Source organism: Rana temporaria, chromosome 1 (genome assembly GCF_905171775.1).
Source record: "Rana temporaria chromosome 1, aRanTem1.1, whole genome shotgun sequence".
Taxonomy (NCBI): Eukaryota; Metazoa; Chordata; class Amphibia; order Anura; family Ranidae; genus Rana; species Rana temporaria.
In genome coordinates, this window is record NC_053489.1 from 391,950,342 (window position 1) to 391,965,892 (window position 15,551).

General features: G+C 41.2%; 1 protein-coding gene across 6 annotated transcripts in view; it reads right to left on the reverse strand.

The window, feature by feature from the left end:
* The window catches only part of TCF3 (transcription factor 3), a 137,623-nt gene that overhangs the window by 100,930 nt on the left and 21,142 nt on the right, over nucleotides 1-15,551 (reverse strand). For 5 of the 6 annotated variants that reach the window (XM_040322629.1, XM_040322630.1, XM_040322628.1 and 2 more), the window contains exon 2: nucleotides 11,437-11,537. The exons of the other annotated variant lie outside the window; for it this stretch is intronic. In XM_040322629.1, coding sequence (XP_040178563.1) covers nucleotides 11,437-11,514 — 78 coding nt within the window. In that variant the 5' untranslated portion in view covers nucleotides 11,515-11,537. The remainder of the gene's footprint in view (nucleotides 1-11,436; nucleotides 11,538-15,551) is intronic. 6 annotated transcript variants of the gene reach the window in all.

Consider the following 15,551-nt stretch of genomic DNA (forward strand, 5'->3'; position numbering starts at 1 on the left):
TGTACTGTAAATATACAGCGGCAAGGCAGCTTCCTTGGGCAGGAACACGTACCTGTACGTGATCCTGCACTTCTGGGCCCAGGGTGCACACAGGACAGTGGGTCTGGTGGATGGGATGTCTGCCGATCGTTCAGGACACAGGCAGAACAGCGGTCTGCCCATGTAAACAAGGCAGACCACCATTCTGTGAGAAGGGAAGGTTGTGATCCTAGGTTTCTAAAAAGCAGAACTCTGCCTTGCCATTGAATAAGTACCTCACACAGTTAGCAAGCACTCCCTAAGCACACACTTTGATCGCCCCCGATGTTCCCTGCCAGTGTCATTAGTACACTGACAGTGCATATTTTTAGCACTGATCAGTGCGCATGTCACTGGTCCCCAAAAATTGTCACTTAGTGTCCAATATCGCTGCCCTTACTAGTGTATTAAAAAATGTGTATATATATTGTATATGTGTATATTTTTTTTTTTTTTTTTTTTTCTCAGTTTGTAGACTATACGTTTTGCCCAAACCAATGTACGCTAAGATTTTTTTTTATCATCAAAAACAGGTAGCAGAATATATATTGGCTTAAAATTGATGAAGAAACTTGATTTTTTTTACTGGATATGTTTTATTGCGAGAAATATATTTTTTTTCAAAATTGGCTTTTTTGTATATAGCACAAAAAATAAACCAAGGTGATCAAATACCGACAAAAGAAAGCTCTATTTGTGGAAAAACAAAACAAAAAAATACATTTTATTTGGGTACAGTGTTGCACCACTGCACAATTGTCAGATAAATTAACGCAGTGCCAGAATGTAAAAAGTGGCCTGGTCATGGGGGGGGGGGGGGGTGTAAGGGAATTAAACCTTTCGGAGGGCAAAGGAAGGAAGGGCGGATGAACTGTCATGATCGACTCTCAAAAGCTCTGTACCAACGTTCCAATTATCGTACAATCACGTCAAAAGCGGTATTTTTCGTCCGATTTTCGGATCATGTGTATGGGGCATTAGGCTGGGTTCATGGACGCACTGGACCCCTGCTGTGAGACATTCGGTACGGAGATGTGAACCCAGCCTAGGCCCCTTTCAAACAGAGCAGAATCCATCCAAGTGGATCCACCTGCTCGGCAGGGGGCATCCCTCCAGATGCAGGCGGGTGACAGGTCCGTGTCCGCTCTGCATGCCCACTGTTCTCTATAGGGCAGTCGGATGGAAATGGACTGGCAGTCTGCTGATATCCTGCAGCCCCACAGAGAACAGTGGGTGGTCCAATCGGGTCCATCTGTCCTTTTCAGGAAGACCCGATCAGACCTCTAGTGTGAAAGGGGCCTTAAGGCTGGTTTCTCTTAAGTAGCAAATCTCGAAAAACATTCTGTGGTGGCTCGATTTTTAGAGGGAGGATAACAGCAGCTGGGAGGAGATAGGTCATCTCCTCTCCACCCGCTTTAACCCTTAAAGACCAAGCCACAGGGTTTCAACCCCACTGAATTTATTGAGTTGCATTCGGCAGAGATACTGCCTGCAAAATGTGATGGCGGGATTTGTTTTTGTACAGTCAATATGTACAGCTGCAGATCTTTGCTTAGGTAGGTGGCAAAACTGTGGCTCAACCGTCTTTTTTCGACCCCTGTCAACACATCTGAACAAGCTCCCAATGCTCCAAAATATATCAATAAAAGGGGCAAAACACAAATTTTGATGAATAAGCGTCAGTCTTCAGCTTCAGTTGAACCAGATACTAGCCTGCTATACTCCTTTACCAGGCCATTTTTCAATTTTTATGACATTTTTACCGACAATTACTTGGTCCTTCAGCACTGGACCCAAATGAAAGTTTCCACGTGTTACATAGTAGGTGAGGTTAGAAAAATAAATAAATAATATAAGAGAAGACACAAGTCCAACCTATGCTTAAAAACAGCAAACAAAAACCACCAGGACACCAAAAAACAAAAAGGATCTATTTTTGAAAAGTAGACGGCCCCTTGGTGATCTCATGTTTTGCCACAATTTTCTGGCAATGAAAAGACCTGCTTATTTTGAGGGTGTTAGAACAAGGTTGGTGACAGTGTACTAGATACATAAATGGTTCATGGCTTCTTTACCAGCCATTTTATATGCCTCGTGTAATTTTCCCAGTGCGTTCTCACACTCAGGGAGCCACACGGTCAGGCATAGTCTACCATACAAGTGAAAGGCTATACAAGTCCATGCTCTTGCAAGCTCTGATGGATTTTTTTATTTTTTTTGCATCACCATTTACCCGCACATTGTTGTTTTAATGCATTTTTCGATTGCAGAACTTTCACGTTTGGGAAAATACGCTGAACACGCATGCATAGGTAAATGGCGAGAAATATGCTAGGCATATAAAATTACCTCTTCAAGCCCTGCATGCATGGACCATAAAATGCACAGGCCATACACAGGAGGTGGTAAATGGGTTATTGTACAGGTCATATAAAGAGTGGCAGGATAGAGATGAAATGGTTCGTGCACAGGTGTGTAGACAAGGGTGGTGAAGGGATACACAGGTTACTGCAGAGATAATCTGGAGATCTAAAAAAAAAAAAAAAAGGAGAGGAGCAAATGGCTCCCAACTGTCCCTATTTGGAGGGAATTTCCCTCTTTTGACCGAATCCCTTTGTCTCACGTTCAACCTCAGCTGTCCACATTTTCGTCTTGCATGCACATCTTTATACAAAATATTTTACTGCCAAAATTTTTATGTGGCACTAAACTTTTTATACAACCTCTACATTACCGCATTTGTGATTTTGAAGGCCAAATATAAAAAAAAGCAAAATTAAGAAGACTTGTGTGGTTTGGCAAATCATTTTCTTCATATAAGATCTTTGTGGTCTGTGTAACTGAGGCTGTGGACTACTGATGATCACTGTGGTTGTCATTACTGTGATCACAAGGTACTACGACTTGGATTGGTTCTGTACAGTACAGTGGGGGGGGGGGAGCGATTAAAGAGTTGCGCAAGCACAAGCTTGCACAACTTTTCTAAATTTAGAACATGGATCAGATGCTGCATCTAACAAATGGGGTGCAAGCCCTTTAGTTAATTTGGTTCTCTTAAAGGTTGATATGCATAGTACACAGGATAAAGAATGGAAAGCTGAAGCTGCATGCTCCAATTGAAAAAAGGCCATTTCAGCCCCCCCACTTAGCATGGAGGGGGGGTGTTAACCTTGTGCAGTCTCTGCTCGTGCTGGGAGATCACTGCACGGGCAGAATGGGGATGTGAGCACACATGCCTTTATGTCAAGGTTGCTCCTGGTGGGAATCTGCATAAGTTTTCTGCCATATTCACCATGTTAACTTGGTGCAGCCCTGTGCTAGTTTCTTTCACACGGAAATAGAAATTGGCACAGATAACCCTGGAAAGGGTCCATTAGCAGTGTTAACGTGGGGCAACCTACTTATGACCGTTTTTTTTTTTGCACCATTATAATGGTACAGGAAGCATATTAATTCCCCAGAGCGTCTGTAAACCCAGCCGTCCGAGGATGGCTTGATTCATAATCATTAACAGGCACAGCAGGCGGCCATGCATCCACCACGTTGCCATTTAAAGATGAATAGAGGTAGGCAAGTGGTTAATACTGGCTTCCAAGGGTTTAGAACCTAAATAGGATTTTGGACCCAAAATTTGGAGGCTGCATATCCTGCTCATCAGACCAAACCAAATACACCAGTGTCAGAGAAATTCCAGTCATTAATCGTTTTGCATAAAAAGTGAACTTTGCAAGCTACTTGCCAATAAGCTGGGTATGAGCAGCCATTGGCATTGCTCTGCCACACAACTCCTGCAGAGTATTGATCTCCAATAAGGACTATTTGAAAATAAAATGTCCAGCGCCCTTGCAGGTTCTGTTTTTTGAACGCAGGTTCGCTATGATATCACTTCCACCTATACCAGCATCATCTGAAGCAAAGTGATGAAAATGACATCCCTTCTGGGTGTTTGTTTCAAGCATCTGGAAGTTGCATTTGTTTGGCCAGTTAAATCCTGCGCCGTGTCCAAGATGGAGGCACCGTCTCCTCTACGAAGGGTACACTTTTAGGGCCCCCAACGCCAAAATCTATGCACCTTTACTGTTTTGAGTATACTGATGAATATACTGGCTAAGTAAGCCTTCAAAATCTAAAAAACCTGCAACTCCAAGAGAAGCTCAGTACAAAAAGTAAACAGGGCTGACAAGTTTAATCTTCTCACATCCTTTCTGATAGGGACAGAAAAGCACTGAGGGCAGTGTGGGGTTTTTAATCTTTTTTTTGTCCCAGTTAGGCTACATCCGTACAGGTGATTTAGGCCATTGCGAATTGTAGTGGCTTGAAAATGAGATTCCTGCTGCGGCTCTGGGAGGCCAGATGTGACCGCTTGCCCTATTCACTATACTGACAGGTCACCAGTGGCCGTAACCATTTGCCGCTATATAAAATAAGCAGGTTGGACACCAAGTTTTAGAATAACACATTCAACTGCCAAAAAAAATAAAAATCATAGACCATAAACGAATGAGCTCTTAATAATGGTCTCTTGTGACAAAACACGTCCAGATAAATGCATGTCAAATGGAAAAATTAAGCAAATTGCACTCAATCTTGTTTCCAAAGTTCCCTTATTTCACCACGCGACAACATAAGCGATACACTGACTCAGTGGCGTAGCTAGCACAGCTGGCACCCGGAGCTGGTAATTTTTGCACCCCCCCCTAAGAAAAATGGTATGTGGTAATATAGCGGCGCCACACCAAAACTGTGGGTGTGGTCAGATTGATTGCGCCAACGTTGGGAGAAACCTAAAGGGCCATATGCTTTTTTACATTCATACGTAGAATGCATAAAGAGTAAAAATCTTGTGCCTTTACAACCACTTTAACAAAGAATGGGCTTTAATTTAAATGCAGTAGTCAGTAAGAAATGTAAAACACAGTGAAGAGAATTTATCAAAACTTGTGCAGTCAGAATTTGCGACAGCTTCCATCTTCAGCTTAAAAAAAACAAAAAAAACAAAAACAAAGCTATGAGCCGATTAGGGCTCATTCAAACAGGTGCCGAGACAGGCCCTGTATGCTGTGCCACTTTTTGCTGCACCTGTATTCAGAGAGCTTCACCTATAGAAGTGGGTGCACAGATCCGAATGCAGACACTTACATACATGCATCCCTTCCTGTCCAAATTTAGACATTCGACTGTCATTGCAGCTGCTGCATCCCAATTGACTGACTGGACTGCCTGCACAGAACACCATGCATCCCCATGGTCATCACTCACATGTGCTACATGTGAATGAGGTGTAATTGTCATGTGGGCCAGATAGCAGGAAAGAGGAGATGTCAGGTGAGAGAAGTATGGGAATTTTATTTGTGAATCATACTTGCCCAGGTACCCACTCCAGCACCACCACTGCAGCCCCCCCCCCCCCCCCGTCCAGGGCCTCCTCTGCCAGTGTCATTAGTATAGTGAGGGTGTATAGTATCATCACTGACTTGTGATGTCAGTCAGTCCCCCCAGCGTCAGATTGCTCTCTCAATCCCACAAAAAGTTGCCGATCACAGCCGTATAAAAAAATAAAGACAAGATGTATGCATGTATGCATGCATGTATGCATGTATGCATGTATGCATGCATGTATGTATGCATGCATGCATGTATGCACACACACACACGCACACACACACACAGAAGGTATCAAAACTATGAATTAACACATGTGGAATTATACATAACAAAAAAGTGTGAAACAACTGAAAATCTATTTCATATTCTAGGTTCTTCAAAGTAGCCACCTTTTGCAGCAGACACATCTCTAGAACTGTTAAGAGGAGACTGTGTGAATCAGGCCTTCATGGTAGAATATCTGCTAGGAAACCACTGCTAAAGAAAGGCAACAAGCAGAAGAGACTTGTTTGGGCTAAAGAACACAAGGAATGGACATTAGACCAGTGGAAATCTGTGCTTTGGTCTGATGAGTACAAACTTGAGATCTTTGGTTCCAACCCCCGTGTCTTTGTGCGACGCAGAAAAGGTGAACGGATGGACTCTACATGCCTGGTTCCCACCGTGAAGCATGGAGGAGGAGGTGTGATGGTGTGGGGGTGCTTTGCTGGTGACACTGTTGGGGATTTATTCAAAATTGAAGGCATACTGAACCAGCGTGGCTACCACAGCATCTTGCAGCGGCATGCTATTCCATCCGGTTTGCGTTTAGTTGGACCATCATTTATTTTTCAACAGGACAATGACCCCAAACACACCTCCAGGCTGTGTACGGGCTATTTGACCAAGGAGAGTGATGGGGTGCTGCGCCAGGTGACTACCTCTTGAAGCTCATCAAGAGAATTCCAAGAGTGTGCCAAGCAGTAATCAAAGCAAAGGGTGGCTACTTTGAAGAACCTAGAATATGAAATATATTTTCAGTTGTTTCACACTTTTTTGTTATGTATAATTCCACATGTGTTAATTCATAGATTTGATGCCCTCAGTGTGAATCTACAATTTTCATAGTCATGAAAATACAGAAAACTCTTTGAATGAGAAGGTGTGTCCAAACTTTTGGTCTGTAATATATATTACACACACAAACAATTTCCATAATCGATTAGTTGGCCGATTGTTTTGATTAATCGGTTAACAACGTAAAAAATATATAAAAAATAAATAAATACATTTTAAGAACGTGTTTGCGTTTGATCTACCGATCGTTTGGGGGGGGTCAAATCGATGTTCGTTTTGAACCAGAGCGACGGTAAATTTTTTAAATAGATAACTTCTTGGTCAGTGGAATTTTTTAGACAGCATGTGGTTTTCGTTCAAAAATGACATTTATTTTAAAACCGAATGTTAAAAAGCAAATGAAAAATTTCAAACATTCTTTCATTCAGGGAATGTACAAAGATTTTTTGTACGAATATTCTCGTCTGAACATTGATCTGTGTGTGTGGTCAGCATAAGGCATGGTGAACACCTATGCAATTTTCTGTTTCTGCAGTGCTTTTTGCGCATGTGATTTTGCTGCGATTTGAGTTTTTGCATTTTTTTTATCCATTTTTCTTTGGCCAATTTATTGCTGGCAAATTGAAAAACGCATTACAGGCATTTCTGCAGCTTCTCCATTGATGTATATTGAACCAAAAAAAGCATTGAAAAAAAGTCAGACCCTTTCCAAATACGCAGCAGCTGAAAAAAAATGTGAACATGTCCCATAGGAAATCATGTTAGATGAAATGTAGTGCGTTTCTGCAAAAAGCACCAAGAAAAAAAAAAAAAAAAAAAACATAGGTGTGAACCAGGCCTAAAGTGTTTAGTAGCAGCATGCTTTTTTTTGTATCACCCGTCATCTTGGGGTTAAAAAAAAAAAAAGGGGGGGGGGCCCTTTATAGTACAAAAAGAACATACAATACTGTATATCATTTTTTTTTACTGTGGAACAGTGAAAGTAATATAATATATATTAAACAGTTTTGAATGATTTTACTTCCTCTTTTGCTCCCTGCAAATGAAAAGCATAATGGGCTAGTATGCATTACATACTAGCCCATTATGTCACACTTGCCTGCGAAAGAATACAGCGATGTCCCCTGTGAAGGCTGCATCCATATTCTAGCCCCTTTTCCTTCCGGGCCAGGGACTCCGGCTCTGATTCGCCGGAGCTGCGCGACGTCACTCCCGCGCATGCACACGGGAGCCGCCATTAATGGCACAGGCTGGGGAAGAAACGGCACAAAGTTTTGTTTCTTCCCAGCGCATGCGCCATTAACATCAACGGCGCACGTTTAGGAGATATGCTAGGCTTACCTATAGGTAGAAGTCGTCACAAAAAAGGGTTTACAACCACTTTAAGTTGCATTCGTGAAATAACTGAACTTTTGCACGATATTCAAATTTTTACATACACAAAAAAAGTGTGTGTTTGTGTGTGTGTATATATATATATATATATATATATATATATATATATATATATATATATATATATATATATATATATATATATATATATACACACACACACACACACACACACACACACACACATATACACACACACAAGTTTGTAGATGTATAACTTATACAACCCAATACACACTTATTGGGGGGGGGGGGGGGAATCATGTAGCAGAATACATTTAGGCCAAAATTTATGAAGACTTTTTTTATTGGCTTTATAACACACACAAAATTGTGATATATAAAAAAGTGTTTGGGTACTGTGTTGCATGACCACGCAATTACTAGCTAAAGTCGCGCAGCACTAAATGGCAAAAAATAGCCTGGTCATGAAGGGGGCAACACCTGCCAGAGCTGAAGTGGTTAAAGAGCACCTAAAACAATTACACAATGGGGTTGATTTACAGTGCCTTGCGAAAGTATTTGGCCCCCTTGAACTTTGCGACCTTTTGCCACATTTCAGGCTTCAAAACAAAGATATAAAACTGTAATTTTTTTTGAAGAATCAACAAGTGGGACACAATCATGAAGTGGAACGAAATTTATTGGATATTTCAAACTTTAACAAATAAAAAACTGAAAAATTGGGCGTGCAAAATTATTCAGCCCCTTTACTTTCAGTGCAGCAAACTCTCTCCAGAAGTTCAGTGAGGATCTCTGAATGATCCAATGTTGACCTAAATGACTAATGATGATAAATAGAATCCACCTGTGTGTAATCAAGTCTCCGTATAAATGCACCTGCACTGTGATAGTCTCAGAGGTCCGTTTAAAGCGCAGAGAGCATCATGAAGAACAAGGAACACACCAGGCAGGTCCGAGATACTGTTGGAGAAGTTTAAAGCCGGATTTGGATACAAAAAGATTTCCCAAGCTTTAAACATTCCAAGGAGCACTGTGCAAGCGATAATATTGAAATGGAAGTATCAGACCACTGCAAATCTACGAAGACCTGGCCGTCCCTCTAAACTTTCAGCTCATACAAGGAGAAGACTGATCAGAGATGCAGCCAAGAGGCCCATGATCACTCTGGATGAACTGCAGAGATCTACAGCTGAGGTGGGAGACTTTGTCCATAGGACAACAATCAGTCGTATACTGCACAAATCTGGCCTTTATGGAAGAGTGGCAAGAAGACAGACATTTCTTAAAGATATCCATAAAAAGTGTTGTTTAAAGTTTGCCACAAGCCACCTGGGAGACACACCAAACATGTGGAAGAAGGTGCTCTGGTCAGATGAAACCAAAATCTAACTTTTTGGCAACAATGCAAAACGTTATGATTGGCATAAAAGCAACACAGCTCATCACCCTGAACACACCATCCCCACTGTGAAACATGGTGGTGGCAGCATCATGGTTTGGGCCTGCTTTTCTTCAGCAGGGACAGGGAAGATGGTTAAAATTGATGGGAAGATGGATGGAGCCAAATACAGGACCATTCTGGAAGAAAACCTGATGGAGTCTGCAAAAGACCTGAGACTGGGACGGAGATTTGTCTTCCAACAAGACAATGATCCAAAACATAAAGCAAAATCTACAATGGAATGATTCACAAATAAACAAATCCAGGTGTTAGAATGGCCAAGTCAAAGTCCAGACCTGAATCCAATCGAGAATCTGTGGAAAGAACTGAAAACTGCTGTTCACAAACGCTCCCCATCCAACCTCACTGAGCTTGAGCGGTTTTGCAAGGAGGAAAAAAATGTCAGTCTCTCGATGTGCAAAACTGATAGAGACATACCCCAAGCGACTTACAGCTGTAATCGCAGCAAAAGGTGGCGCTACAAAGCATTAACTTAAGGGGGCTGAATAATTTTGCACGCCCAATTTTTCAGTTTTTTATTTGTTAAAAAAGTTTGAAATATCCAATAAATTTCGTTCCACTTCATGATTGTGTCCCACTTGTTGATTCTTCCAAAAAAAATGACAGTTTTATATCTTTGAAGCCTGAAATGTGGCAAAAGGTCGCAAAGTTCAAGGGGGCCGAATACTTTCACAAGGCACTGTACTAAAGGCAAATCCACTCTGCACTACAAGTGCACTTGGGAAGTGCAGTCGCTGAAAACCTGAGGGAAAGATCAGAAATGATTTTATCAAATCATGTACAAGCAAAAATGCTGTTTTTTTATTTTACTTGCATGTCCCCCTCAGATCTACAGCAACTGCACTTCCAAGTGCACTTGCAGTGCAAAGTGGATGTGCCTTTAGTAAATAAACCCCAGTGTGTACGCAATATATCTTTAATACACACATTTGTATAGGTGCCATTTAAGCCCACTGGTAGTACAGATGCATCGTGACAAAAGACTCTTCTGCCAGTCATGAGCAAGTTTGTCAGTGTCTCAAGCCTACATAGACTGCAATATACCAAGTGTGAGTCAGCACAAAGTGCATCTGCTCAGGTTTGGAATTTCTGTCTTGCATCGAGGATGTGCTGTTCCAATGACTATGCTCTTTGTGAATTACAGCCTCACATAGTTTCCTTATGAAAAGCCCAATACCCAGCTAGCATTTAAGGTTCCCGCATTACCTCTCACAGATTTGCCCCACATTTAAAGACCTATGAAACAGTACCACAAAACATGATCACAGTACACACTAAGGTGCTACCACCAAGTTCTTTGCTATGCATGCACAAAAAGCTAATCCCCAGTGTGCACCAACAGCTGTGATGACATTTACTTTACACTAAAGCTTCCCTGAAATTAACACAGGTCATCCAGCACAACAATTTACACAGGACAAAAGCACAAGTCTGCCCCTGTAATAAACCCTGAGGCTTCATGCACACTATGTGCCTAAACAAATGCTAAAACTTCTGGCAGAAAAAAATAAAACAACATGCATAACGACCTGTATTGCAAAACGCATTTATGCGTGTTTGCATTTATAACCCCCCCCCCCCCCCCCCAAACATTCCCCTCTGCTCACAAAACACACTTGTGATGGTTTATTTTTCAACCTATAAATGCTCACATGTGCATGGATGCATAGGGTTTCAAGAAAAAAGTGCATGTATAAGCAGCATTTTCTTGAAGTCTACAAAAGCATTCTTCAACTGCAGTTTGGGAAGATGAAACTTCCACACACTGCTCCTATGCCTAGAATTTAGGCTCCATGCATACTGAAGCTAAAAAAAAAAAAAAAAAAAAAAAAAACGCTAAAAAACACTGGTGCCAGCGTTTGAGCGTTTTTCGGCTTTTGGATTGTTTCCCGCCGAAAAACTGCACTTTGAACGCTAATTTTGGGCGTTCAGAAAAAAGCCAATAAACTCCAAAGCTCATCAACCCTAAAAAACACCCAGGGCATGGGCACATAGGCTAACAGAGTTCAGTTTATGGGCTTCTAAAAAAAAGCCAAAACGCCAATAAACTGCAGTTTATCAGCTTCAGTGTGCATGGAGCCTTATAAGTTGAAACTGTGTAAACATTGCTTAATATTTTTGGTTTGTAAACTTTGAAACAAAACCATGTTGCTTACCATGCTAAAATCCAAAAGATCACTTAATTCTTTGTCAGTGCCCACTGCGGCCATTCTCTGCTGTGGATTCATACTCATCCCAACTTTAAAAGTATGATATCCTAAAGTTGGGGGAAAAAAACAAAAAAAACAAAAAGCAAAATTAAAAAAAAAAGCACACACACCAATTAAAAATTCAGACGTAGAAACAAATGGGTCTAGAAAGCAAAGATTCAGCAGGCAACCAGTATAGAAGTATATACATACAATGTTATGGTGGGAGGCAATCACTGTACCTTTCCGAGGGTCAAAGTCCGTTTTGTGCCTACATATCATGAAGGCGTGTGATAAGATGCTGAGGTTTTGTGACGTCTCCCACACAGAGGTCTATTGAAGTTATTACCGTAACCAGAAGCAACCAACAATACAATTGTTGTACGGTGAAATCTGAATAATAGTTTTGGTCTAATGTCATTTGCACTCTTTATGTACCGTTCTAGAATCTACTTGCATGTAGATTGCCATACCTTCCAGGCCCAGATGATCACAAAGCACTAGGAGAAATGCTGTATCTACAGATCTTAGGACTGTGAGATTGTCTATGTACACTTGTAACTTTATACTGCTCTGGCAGCTGTGCATTACACACTCCTGGCCCAGAGCAGGTTCGGCTTAGGTTTTATTTACCATACTCCTTCAAGCCCCTCCCACTGTTAAGTGCAATCTCACTTAGGGATTATGCACACAGGATGTTTTTACAGCTGCTGTTAGGGGCATTGGACTTTAACTGCATCTAAAAGCCCCTCCATGTTAGCCTATGTGTCAATGCGAACAAACATTTAGTGGCAGGAGAAAATAAGAAAAGGGCAAAAAAATAAAAAAACACGTCTAACTTTTTTACATTGTACGTTTTCCAAAAAAAAGCTCAAAAACATTGATGTAAAAACTGGGCTAAATGTGGGGAAAAAAAATGGCGTTTAGAACAGCTGTATCGCTGGCGTTATGCAAAAAGGATGATTTTAAGAGCCCTTAAATTCACTTTAACAAACTTAACTCTATCCAGGGTACCCAAGCTATTTAATAATTGTAAACACACTCATATTTTGTAAAGCCAGTGTTCGATCAGAATACCACTACCATATTGGTACACCCCACACTTGGCCGCAGTAACCATGCAAAGGACATCTTTATACACCCACCAAAGTCTTGCATCTCACACTTATTTTTACTAGTAAACTGAGCTTATATAAATAAAAAAACATTTGGAAATCCGTCAGACTCTTGATGTTTTAAAATTCATTAAAACAGTGTCGCGGATTTCAAAATACTGTACTTCACTATAAAAAAAGCAAAGCTTACTAGTAAAAATAAGTGTGAAATGCAAGACTTCAGTGGGTGTAAAGATGTCCACCGCAGGCTTACTTCGGCCGAGTGTACCAAGATGGTGGTGACGGAATGACACTTCCTTTACCTATTCTGACAGAACTCCAGTCAGATTACCATTATTGGTATGGTATAGGTTTACACATTCTTTATACTATTAAAGTATTGACTGAAATTAAGGTTTAAAAAATAAAAAATAAAAAAACACCCCACACACCAACTTTGTGGGCATTTTCAGTAGGGTGTCCCCAGATTTCATTTTGAAAATCTGGTCACCTTTACACAATTTTTATTACACACACACACACACACCAAAGGCATGGTCCACTTTTATCCCCATTGGGGTTTCCACACAAGGCTATTTGTAGCGATTATATGCCCCTAGCATAAACTTATGAGCTGCTGCTCATATACAGCCTGCCAAAAGTGAGAGACTATATGTGACCGCACTCTTTGTAAACATTGATGCCTCTTTCCATCTGCATTTACCCGGGGCATACACATCTTCTAATTTATTTTATAAATGTGAAACATCCGAGAGAGGGAGGCAAAGAAATGTTCAGAACTACTTAGCTTGCCTGTGTTGAAAGGCATTTGTAAAATATTAAAGTGTACATAAGCTCCAACAATGAATTTCAAATTTTTGCTCCCTGTCAGTTCTAGATTCCCCCCCTTTACCATTAAAAATGAAAAGTAAAGAATATCCCCAATGTTGGGTTGTCCCCAGAAAAGTAATATAGGAGGGGAAAGATTTCAATGGGGACACTAGTTCCGGTGACCTGGGGGAATTTCCTTAATTTGCAGGGATTTCCTCTCACTTCCCCTTTGGCTATGGGACAGGAAGTGGAATCTCCTAAATTGGCTACAGATGGGGAAAGAAACGGACAGGGATTATAACCCTCCCTAATGCTGTCCAAAATAATAAATTAAAAAAAAAAAAGTTTTGCCTGCAGTTCTACTTTAAATACATACATTATATATATATATATATATATATATATATATATATATATATATATATATATATATATATATATATATATATATATATATATATATATATATATATATATATATAAAAAAAAAGAGAAGGTAGAGATCTACCTGTACAACATGGGCGAAGTCAAAGATCACTGGGCAGTGTCTCCTCCTCACACTCAATTTAATCATCTACTTACTGTACTACCAATTTGCATGCATTGCACGGCAATCGTGTTTAAATCAGGCGGCGGGGAGGCAACATATCGCCACCTGTCAAACACACTCAGATCACTTTTTAGGAGAGCAGCAGTACCTGCTGCACTTGTAAATGAGCCCTTAGTTGCATGGGGATTTGTGCTAGAAAAAGGTGATGGGGGAGAGGGAATTTTTCTCTTGAGGGAATTTGCGTTAATAGGGATGATTGGGGGAATTTATGCTAAAAAGAGAAAATTGGGGGGGGGGGGAATTAGTGTTCCGAGTATGAAGTGGGGGGGGGGCGCCAATGAGGTTTTCTGCTAGACTAGGCAATTTTTTGGGGCCTTGGAATTGAGCTCTTGAATGGCAGGTCAGCAAGCCCAGACTGACCTACCTGTTTGAGATCTACTGGTTGCTGACCCCCACCCTAGACTGTAGAAACCTAGGGGGAGGGGTATTCTATAGATCAGGGCTTATACTTGACATTTCAGTAGGGCACATTGTTGTCAGGCCCAGTGGAAGATTACAAGCCAAGTGCATTTCGGACAAGTTCATTGGGTATTTTCGGTACATGTGGGGTCTGGAAAATGTGCATGATTACAAAGATCTAATACTATTTTTTTGTCCTGCCAAAACGTTAAGCAGAGCGAAGGACTACTGGGTAACCGATTTTCAACTCTTGCTAATAAGAGCAATTTCTTTTTAGGTTGTAAAAAGAGAAGGTGAGGAAGAACTTGGGTATTCATTACATGGCATCCAGCAATGCTTACTATTCAGCTTGTTAAAATTAGCCAAGTAAAATAAAAGGTCCAACACTATGAATGAAGTTAATGCCACTTATTCACAACCCACTAAATTAATGCTTTGACAACCATGTCGGTATCCCTGGAAAGAGCGGCACAATTTGGACACTGGACATGTTGCAGAAGCACCATCAGGCAGAGTACCACACCAAAAACAGCGAGAAAGGATAGCAGAGACTTATAAAACCAGAAATCCTAGCCCAGGGATCCTCAAACTACGGCCCTCCAGCTGTTGTAGAACTACACATCCCATGAGGCATTGTAACACACTGACATTCACAGACATGACTAGGCATGATGGGAATTGTAGTTCCTAAACAACTGAAGGGCCATAGTTTGAAGACCCATGTCCTAGCCTATGCATTCATCTCAGTGGCATGACAATCCCCTTCCCCAAGAAATATGGCTGCAAAATTAGAGTACAGAGCTGTCACATGTGTTCGCCACGTGTAAACTTATTTTTACAAAAGATTTATTTTAAAAAACACCCAAAACAAGCAAGTTTATATTTGTGATGGGCCGTATTCATAGCGATCTATCGCTCAGTTCTCAGGTGCTGCCGCTGCCATCTTCAGGAAAGGGAATCAGGAAGTGAAGTCTTGCGGCTTCACTTCCTGGTTCCCTACTGAGCATGCGCGACTCACGCTGTGCGACCCAACTGGCCCCTGCTGTCTTCTGGGACCTCTGCATCTCCCAGAAAACAGCAGGGGGGGACGGAGAAGGCGCTGGAAGTGGCTTAGATACCCGCGGGTGGCTCTGGTATCTATGCCCAGA